Here is a 9,252-nt window from a genome sequence, read left to right as displayed (position 1 = left end):
ACGGTGATTTCTTCTAAATTTGGCACAATAGCAACATCCAGAGTAGACGCTGTGACAATTATTGTGGTGGTCCTATTGGCAACACCAACCGTGTTTGAAGCCTGACATTCGTATTCACCAGCATGAAAGACAGCAATATTTGGAATCAAAATTGTACCCGGTGATTTCTCTTGTGTGAGCGGTGGAAGCGGCAAACGATCACGACGCACCCATTTCAAAGTTGGTGTTGGTGCTCCAGTAACGGCTCGACACTTAAGCAGAACATCTTCACCTTCTTGCACCATTTGTACCTCAGCCGGTTGGATTTCAATCTGCGGTGCCTCGAAAGCTTTGAAGGAAATTTTTATAATCAGTCAAATTAAGTGCTTGAGTTTAAATTTTGTTGAATCGAACGCATAACGAATACGCATTGTTTTAAATTGATAAATTTGATTTGAATTTAAATTTAAAAAAAAAAAATCCTGATTTTATGCAAACAAAGGCAATGAATCCATTTGAAAATAAACAATTGAGTCAACAAAGGCATATAGAATCGCTCGCGGAAACAAATTGACAGAGTTCATCTACGGAAATGGCTTTGAAAACACTTACGATTCATATCAATAACTGTGTGATCACCATCAACTGCCAAACTTGAATTAACCAAGCACTGGTAAACACCACGATTTTCTGGCTGAAAATTTACGATTTTCAAAGTATTACCATTTTGTTGTACATTTATACCAAGGCTATCCTCGTACATTTTCTTCCAGGTGACATTGATTGAACTCATGGACACTTCACAGGTCACATTGAAATCCGTACCATGCGTCACTGTATACCATTCGCTCGGTATCGCCACGTAATCCAATGCTACAGTATGAATTTATGGAAAAATAAACGGAAAATGAACGATTTGAAACCATGGCAATGCATAAGGAGGATAACTTTTCTCGGATAAGCTTGGTTTACTCCTGCCTTAAATTAGATCTCTGCTATTTCCACTTAAATTGGTGGAGCCCTTTTTTGCTCTTCATTTTGTAAGACAAGTTTTAGCCTCTCTTAATGTCTCTCTAAAAACAAAAAATTGTTTACCTTCATTCGATTCCAATGCTTGAAGTCCACACAAAATTGTTAGAGAACACCAAATCAACGCAAAATTGTGTCTATTTCCAACGAAATTCATTTTTCAATGGTTTCAAATCCTTTTAAATTTGACTAAATCGTAGATTCACATTAACCAAATTACTTCACTATCATGCAAAATTCAATCATTCGATTGAAATGCGCGAAATCAAAACCTTGAACACAAAGCAAATCAAGCGTACTTCATTGTTTACTCTTTTTACTGCCGACTATGTGCGTGTAAGTGGCAGTAAGTACTTACAAAATTGATATTACATTCAAGGCATACATATGACAGAGTCTCTATTTGACCTTCTTATCTCTTAAATTCACATCGAAAGGAAACGAAAAGTCATTCAAAACGCGATAGGCATCATCACTGTGAATGTGACACACATTTTCTGAAATGAACAAAGTCACAATGTATTCAATCTTTGAATTGAATAAATTTGAATATGATTTCATCAAAGGACGTACATTAACAGCTGATTTCTTTCAAATATACTCCAAAATTATCAACTAATGTAAAATCAAACGTTTTATCTCAAAAATGATCCAAATTTGAGTTTTATGTCAAGAAAAGACTTAAAACTGTTTAAATTGTTCTTTGTGTTCGCTTTTAGAGCCAATCTGAATTTTAAAGATTTTCTTGCATCTGTACATTCAAGATCACCATTAATAACTTACAATAATAAACACTGGCTAGACGTTCAATTGGACCGTTATCCGGGAATTTATTAATTTTGAATGAAAACATTCGTTGTTTTCTTTTCTTCGCATTTTTAATAACGGTTATTGGAAAACCATTTGCACAAATTAGCAACAGCTTCATTAATGAGAGTGTAAACAGCTGTGAGTGATACGCGTCGAAAGTAATAAATATGCACATCAGTTCCAAAGCAGACTTGGATTTTTTAACATCGAATATATCAGAAACTGTTCAAAATAAACTCATTCTGTACAAATCAGATGGAAACTTTTGGGAAATAGAAATCAACATGTTGTACTAGATTCGATGATGAATAGTGATCGAGTCATTTGCGAAGGAAACTTCAGTATACCAACAGTAGAAAAATGAAAATTTCGATTTAAAAGACAGAAAAACGTAGACTTTTGAGTTTTAGTTGGAAACAAATCTTTATTATTCAATGAATTTAACAGAAGAAATGATTTTTTTCCATTAAAAATTCTTGTCTTTGATTTCTTTGTTTTGAAAAGGAAATGTCTTTTCCTAGTTGAAAATAGAACACGAATCAACATCATATCCAGCGACAACACTGCTGTGGATGTCAACATCTTGCAATGATGAATCTTGCATGGATTGTATAAGGTGAATGCAACCTTTGAATCCTTGTTTATAACGGTAACCGGTTAATTTGTTGATATTCGGAGCACCGCCTATTGATAAAGATAATAAAAATCAGAAAACGATAAAAATTCAAAGAGAGAGAGAGAGAGAGAGAGAGAGAAAGAGAGAGAGAGCAAATATAAAGTCAGCCACACTTACCAATGAAAATATTGCCGGTCAAAAGGCTGAAATTCCGAAGTGATTCAATCGTTTTGCGACCTATGTCATTCAATCCAACTTGAAGTGTAGCTTCTTTACCGTCGCGTTTAATTACAACCTGGTGCATTTCTCCATCATCAACTCTTTTTTCGCTCTTGATAGTCATTTCTTGACCATCCAACTGCAGTGAAAATTCCAAGTAACCGTCGACGACAGCCAATGCCATGCAGTCTTGTACATCGAATGCCTTATCATCATTTTGTCCGTACCAAACCAATAGACCATTTAATTCAGATGTGCGAAAGACCATACCAAATGATATGACAGATTGAAATTCAGCTCCAACAACAGCTGAGCTGTTCAATTCAATGTAACTGTTTCCTTTGTAATGGCTGGAGTATACGGACGGTGTAAAATGTTCGCAAAATCTTCCAGTAAAATGGATTGGACATTTGCACGATCCGTCGTTGGTTTCGTAAATACCATTATTTTCACATAGATGCATAGTAGAATCCATTATGAAATCTATTTTATAAAAAGAAAGTAATTTGAACTTTCTCCTTACAATCTTTGGATTTTATTTGTTACATTTTTGAAAAGCTTTCGTTTACTATAGATAGTTTTTAATTGGCGGAAATAACTCACCGTTTTGTTTCGGTCGAATTAAAACTTTAATCTGTTTTTCAGTTCTTCCATTCCTATTATTGGCACGGCAAATGTATGTTCCTTCATCATTTTGACTGACATTGTGCTTTATATACGTTGCCGAATATTGTATACCAGAATGAAATTCTTCCATAGGTTTATATCGATCTGTAGAATCGAGTTTGTACCACTTTAGAGTGGATGAAAATTCAGAAAAACAATACAAATTCAATTTATCACCCTCGACTAGAGTAATTTCGGGCAAATTCGGTAAAATACCGATCGAAAGGGTTTGTTGAATGGTTATTGTGGTGGTTTCGTTTATTTTTCCATATTCATCACGACACACATATTCACCAGCTTCAGCAGCTGTTATATTTGAAATCAAAATGGTGCCATCAGTTTTTTCTTCGACGCGGTCTGATAGTAGTTTTGGATCATTGCGTGTCCATTTCAATGTTCGTGATGAATTTCCAGAGACGACTCGACATTTGAGTATTACGTAGTCTCCTACTTGCACCACTTGTGGTTCAGGTGGATAGATTTTGACCTCTGTACGATCAAGCACTGCAAATGAAAGAGACCATCACATTTGTGTCATTAAATCATATTCGAAATTTTACTTACCAAACACATCAATAATCGTACTAGCTTTAACTATCTGACCATTTGATACAGATGTACATTGATAAATACCCCGATGATGAGGTTGGATGTTGTAAAATCTGAGGGCATTACCATTCTGTTGTACATTATAGCCAAGACTGTCCTCTCCAACTCTTTGAAAAGTAACATCTGGTAGTGAATTATCAGTCATTTCACAAGTCAAACTGAAATCTATGCTTTGAGGAATCGAGTATGTGTCCTGCATGATGCCACCATCTGATGGCGATAGAATCAGCTCATTTGGAGGAGGTAATATGGATGTTTGCTCGTACTGTTCAATAAAATGGAAAACATTTCTTTTTTAATTTAAATTCCATTAAATTGATACAAGTTTAAAATTCTTACAAGTTCAGTTGCTCTATCGCCGTCATCTTCGTAGTCATATTCATTATAATCTAATAATAATAAAAGTTTAACATATTTACATTTTTCACAAATGAATTTTGTGTGATTACATTTTAAATATCAATTAATTTGACGTAATTTATGTTTCATCGAAAAAAAAAACCAAAAACAAATTGTAAAAGCATCACATACCAATAGCTAAAACTGTGCCGAGGCACAGAATTAACACAAATAATTTCATTTTTTTAAATGTTCACCTTCACTGAAAATGAACTCAACTATTTCAATTTTATTCAAAAACACTAATAAAAATAGACATTAATTAAATAACTTCAAAACTGGATTACAGCCAAAATTCAACTGAAACTCAAAAAATTGACTATGTTTCGCAAATGTTGCAACAGCCTCCAATATAAAAGATTGAACTATATTCTTATCGCATTGAGACGTTTGAATGGCGATTAATCTTCTTCACATGTTTTTCGTATCTATGCCGAGTTTTCATTTTTTTTCTTTCTTAGACATCATACTGCGCATTAATATTTTTTCCAATAAGTCTGTATTAAAAATATTGCTGATGATGTAAAAAGAAATCCTGATTGCTGAACAGCCTATTCATCTCAACCATTTTTCATTGTATTGGACATATCATGTCCCACACTTTAATTGTGGTATTGGTCGAAAGAGTGAGCTACACAAACAAGAGCAGACACTTTTTGAATACACCAAAATGAGCAATGTTTAAGGCAGAAATTGAATCGGAGCTTTGTTAAATTGCATTGATAATACGCATTTCAAGGGAGAAAATAGTATAGTAACTAGGCATGTTAACGTTTTTATTTACAATTATTCCTAGTTACACGTGTTTTGTTATGATAAAATGTTTACTTTAATCTTATTCTTAACTTCAAACAAAATTATGACATGGAGCAACATTGTATCCGCCGACAGCGTTATCATATACGTTGACAGGTGCCCCGTCAGTGCCTTCGATCATGTAGATATTACCGTTGAAGCCTTGCATATACCGATTTTCGGTGATTTCTTCTATATCTGGTGCACCACCTACAAACAGAATTTGAATAATTAATCCACGGCACGAAAACTGGAAGCTAATCCAAAGTTGAACAGAAATTTTCTTACCAATGAAGAGTTCGTTTAGTTGTAGTGGTGGCCAGTAGAGAACATCATCGTCAGATCCTATAATTTCTTCGTCTACACGGAAATCGTCGAGTTGAAGTCGAACACTTATATCGTATCGTGTTAAAATAACAACGTGACGTTCTCCATCATCGACTCGCACGTCCAGTGTGTTGGATTTTTCTCGACCTAACAGACGCACTGTATATTTCAAATAGCCATTGACAATGGCCAGAGCCACGAAATCTTGTCCAGTCGATGACCAGAGCCATGGATATGCTTCACCCTTCTTTTGTCCATACCAAACTATCAAACCATTCGGTTCTGAAGTGGATAATAGGAATGACAGTGAAATATTAGATCCGAGAGATGTTGCTGCCACAACGGATCGATTCAATTCAATGTAACCATTGCCTCGGAACTGGCTAGCAAACTTGATTGGGTCATTGTATTGGCAAATCTCTCCAGTGTAATGTATCCGACAATCGCAGGTGAAATTACTGCCGTGGCTCACGCAGATGCCGTTGTTTTTGCACGGTTTATGTGTTTGACAGACATTGATCACTACAACGAATTGTTGATTTAACAAAAGAGTGAGACAAAAAGAGAAAATCATTCAAAAAATGAAAAAAAATAATAATAGGAAATTCGAAAAATATTAAAAAGAGATGGCAACTCACCGTCTACTTTCGGTTGAACTAAAACTTTGATCCGTTTGTCGGTGTATCCAAATTTGTTTTCAGCACGACAAATGTAGATCGCTTCATCATTGCGATTGATGGTAAATTTTTTCAGTGTTGCCGAATGATAAGACATAAGAGAATAATCCGGAGTTGTTGTGTTAATCGTATGCCATGTCACACTGGATGAACCATTTGCAGTGCAAAATAGATCCAATGGGTCGCCCTCAGTTAAAGTAATTTCTTGAACGTTTGGAAAAATGGTGATTTGTACAGTTGGAGTTGGTTGAATGACAATCGAGGTTATTTCCATTGTTGCTACAGAGCCATCAACAGCTTTGCACACGTATTCACCAGCTTCTGCTGCTTTTATATTCGAAATTAAAATTGTGCCATTCGATATCTTTTCGACACGATATGAAAATGGCTCTTGATCACGTCGAGACCATTCTAAAGTTGCACCCGGATTACCAGAAACAATTCGACATTTGAGTAGCACATGTTCGCCCTCTTGCACAATTTGTGGTCCATGCGGATAAATCTCAACCTTCAGTTCTTCCAATGCTACGGGAAATGTTATATGATGAAGTATTTTCAATTATTACGGTTAATGACATTGATCTAATGTGAAACTTAGTTAAAAATTATTATTTGTTGGTGTTGAGATGAATTCATTAATAGAATTAAAGCTCCCCAAAAATAAAAGCTATCAGAGAGCAAACACTCACCTTCCACATTAACGATCGTATTGGCTTTGTCAATACCACCATTTGATTCGGCTATGCATTGGTAAACACCTCCATTGTCAAATTGTGTGTTGAAAAATCGTAGAACATTGCCATCTGGCTGCACATTTAATCCAAAACTATCTGCACCCAGTTTTTTGAAGGTGACATTAGGCATTGGATTTCCAGAGATTAAACAGGTCAGATTGTAGTTGTCGCTTCGGTAAATGTTGTGAATATCAAAGACTAGATCAGCGGTTGGTGGCTTGAAAGTGGTCGCATTGAGTGGAACAAATGAAATGTCCACTTCGTCTTGGGCTTTCAAAAAAATTTATCATCAAATTTACGTTTACGACTAAAAGCGATAAAAAATTCAATCAATACTCACTGCATTTGGACTCATCAAATCCATTTGAACAGTCTTGTTTTCCATCACATATCCAAGTCCTAGGTATACATTCGCCGTTAGAGCCACATGAAATCTCATCCCAAGCACAAGGCCGATTTTCTGTAAGAAACACACACTTTTTGTGTGAACAAGTTGAAGAAAAAAAAAAGTGAAATCATTTATGATCATATGACTTACTGCACATTTCCGGTTCCTCATCCGAACCGTCCGTGCAATCCCGTTTACCATCACATGCCCATTCTTTCAAAATGCAATGACCACTTTTGCATCTAAATTTATCATCTGGACATAACTTAGCCTTATAATGGTCTAAATAATAATTGTAATATTCTAAAACGAGGAGAAAAAAATGGAAACTTAGTTTGATTGAATAGCTCACACATTTAGAGAGCTAATTTAATAGTTTCAAATAATTTTCTTAAACGTTTTAATGATTTCCAAATCAAAATCGAAAGGAATTCATATTGTCTGCCATTAAGCTATGGCCATTCGCACAATTAAATCTGTCGTGACATTCTGTTGTGATCATTAGATTAAAAAAAAAATCGGAAATAAACGATTCAGTACATTGATTAGACGTCACCGTAGAAAGCAATGAGCATTATGTTACAAATGAAACTAAGCAAAAGTACGGTAGACACTTGGAGCATAAATTGATCAAAGAACAAAATTGCAAGAAACACACGTTAACATATCAGCAGCTAGATATTCCAGAGCTGTGAATGGAATCAGGCTGATCTTTCTCTCAGGTGCTCGTTGGCCTTTCCCGGGTCTTGATTGCTTTTTTCCATATGGTGCGGAAGCGATATCTTACTGCGACAACGTAAGCTACATACTCACAACAGAAAAAAGTGGCGTAAATTAAGAGAAAGAAGAAGAAGTGCATGGTGTAAACTGTAGTTAACGTTGTTGCAGTGAGACGTCGCTAGCAGCAGTCATTTGACGGCTTTAATGTAAAGTAATACATGAAATCGAGGCTAGGCTCTTCCTGATATGCTTTTATCAGCATCTTTGCACTTAGTTGATTTGTGTTCGTTTTTAATCACAAAGAGTCTTTCAAAATCGTGAATTGAACCAAAATTTAGCTTGATACGATTCCACTTACCGCAATCGGTTTCGTCTTCACCTTGCTCGCAATTCCATTCGCCATTACATCCGGCTTCTTTCGGAACACAATCTCCATTGTTGCAACGGAGCTCATTAGAATTACAATCCGATGTCGATTCTGACTCCACCATTCGAGCGCCACAAAAAATTGTGCCAAAGCACAAAATCATTAGGATAATCTTCATATTTCTTAATTCAACACTAATTTACAATTATTTCAATAAGAAAATTGATAACTCGAACATTGTGACAAAGGAATGAATGTTGGTTTCAATTTTCTTATTAAAATCTTGTGCTTATTGAATAAATTCCCTCCAACAAAACACTTTGATTGAGAATCTCAATTTGAGATTAAATTGATTATGTGCTTAGTTTCAATATTCTCACACTTTTATGCGCATTAAACAAAACACTCTTCAAAATGTTCAACTCAATTGAAATGCGACTTGACTATTTCGCTGTTGGAATGATAGTGAATCGGTGAATTAATGAACAACACAATGCAACGTTGCTTATCAGTTGTTCGATGTTCTTATTTTTTTTTTTTTCAGAAAATGCACATTTCTTGTTTCATTGGATTCGACAGTGATTTCATATAAACAACGTAAATTGATTGCAATTCTTGGAAAGTATATTTCCGAAAGTGAAGAAATTTTTGTATTTCGTAGTAATGCTTTAGATTTTTGAAATAAAAGCTCAAAAGACAACACGTAATGTGATGATATTTTGCAGAACTATAAGGCAATGGTCAAAGAATTCTACGCAAAAAATCGTCGTTCGAATGAAAATAATCGGAAGTATATAATGTATCGGAGCAAATGAACAGCATTTAAAAGTTGCCTAATCATAGCAGACGTTTTTAGATTCAAAGTAAAACAGTTTCTGAATAAAATAGGAATACCAAACCACTTCTCTCATCTATGA

At 35.1% G+C, this 9,252-nt stretch overlaps 3 protein-coding genes across 3 annotated transcripts; all 3 read right to left on the bottom strand.

Moving 5' to 3' along the window:
- Window positions 1-5: 5 nt before the first annotated feature.
- LOC129579861 (peroxidasin homolog) lies at window positions 6-1,339 on the bottom strand (the record flags this gene model as incomplete). Its single annotated transcript, XM_055470041.1, has 3 exons — window positions 1,075-1,339; window positions 592-852; window positions 6-328 (listed from the first exon to the last, which is right to left on the bottom strand). Coding segments are annotated over exons 1-3 (675 nt in total), but the record flags the coding sequence as incomplete, so codon positions are not given.
- An 883-nt stretch (window positions 1,340-2,222) lies between these two features.
- LOC129579860 (basement membrane-specific heparan sulfate proteoglycan core protein-like) lies at window positions 2,223-4,934 on the bottom strand. Its single transcript, XM_055470040.1, has 6 exons — window positions 4,460-4,934; window positions 4,268-4,317; window positions 3,884-4,193; window positions 3,257-3,823; window positions 2,612-3,136; window positions 2,223-2,502 (listed from the first exon to the last, which is right to left on the bottom strand). The coding sequence occupies exons 1-6, from the start codon at window positions 4,506-4,508 to the stop codon at window positions 2,336-2,338; spliced, it is 1,668 nt and encodes a 555-aa protein (XP_055326015.1). The 5' UTR covers window positions 4,509-4,934; the 3' UTR covers window positions 2,223-2,335.
- A 140-nt stretch (window positions 4,935-5,074) lies between these two features.
- LOC129579859 (basement membrane proteoglycan-like) lies at window positions 5,075-8,807 on the bottom strand. Its single transcript, XM_055470039.1, has 7 exons — window positions 8,327-8,807; window positions 7,399-7,551; window positions 7,201-7,320; window positions 6,816-7,130; window positions 6,088-6,651; window positions 5,411-5,971; window positions 5,075-5,332 (listed from the first exon to the last, which is right to left on the bottom strand). The coding sequence occupies exons 1-7, from the start codon at window positions 8,511-8,513 to the stop codon at window positions 5,175-5,177; spliced, it is 2,058 nt and encodes a 685-aa protein (XP_055326014.1). The 5' UTR covers window positions 8,514-8,807; the 3' UTR covers window positions 5,075-5,174.
- Window positions 8,808-9,252: the final 445 nt, after the last annotated feature.

The sequence above is a fragment of the Sitodiplosis mosellana genome, unplaced genomic scaffold (genome assembly GCF_009176505.1).
Source record: "Sitodiplosis mosellana isolate CC-2019 unplaced genomic scaffold, AAFC_SMos_1.0 Smas_scaffold_6691, whole genome shotgun sequence".
In the NCBI taxonomy this organism is placed as follows: domain Eukaryota; kingdom Metazoa; phylum Arthropoda; class Insecta; order Diptera; family Cecidomyiidae; genus Sitodiplosis; species Sitodiplosis mosellana.
The sequence above is the reverse complement of the archived record's forward strand: the minus strand, read 5'-3'. Positions and strand labels throughout refer to the sequence as shown.

Bases quoted from the DNA above. Each gene is read 5' to 3' on its own strand.
- LOC129579859 (XM_055470039.1), bottom strand. From the start codon at position 8,513: ATGAAGATTATCCTAATGATTTTGTGCTTTGGCACAATTTTTTGTGGC. The intron at 7,321-7,398 runs GTAAGTCATATG...TGTTTCTTACAG, and splicing joins TGAGGAACCGGAAATGTGCA to AAAATCGGCCTTGTGCTTGG. The intron at 7,131-7,200 runs GTGAGTATTGAT...TTTTTTTGAAAG, and splicing joins ATTTGATGAGTCCAAATGCA to CCCAAGACGAAGTGGACATT.
- LOC129579860 (XM_055470040.1), bottom strand. From the start codon at position 4,508: ATGAAATTATTTGTGTTAATTCTGTGCCTCGGCACAGTTTTAGCTATT. The intron at 4,194-4,267 runs GTAAGAATTTTA...TTTATTGAACAG, and splicing joins GCGATAGAGCAACTGAACTT to TACGAGCAAACATCCATATT. The intron at 2,503-2,611 runs GTAAGTGTGGCT...CTTTATCAATAG, and splicing joins GACCGGCAATATTTTCATTG to GCGGTGCTCCGAATATCAAC.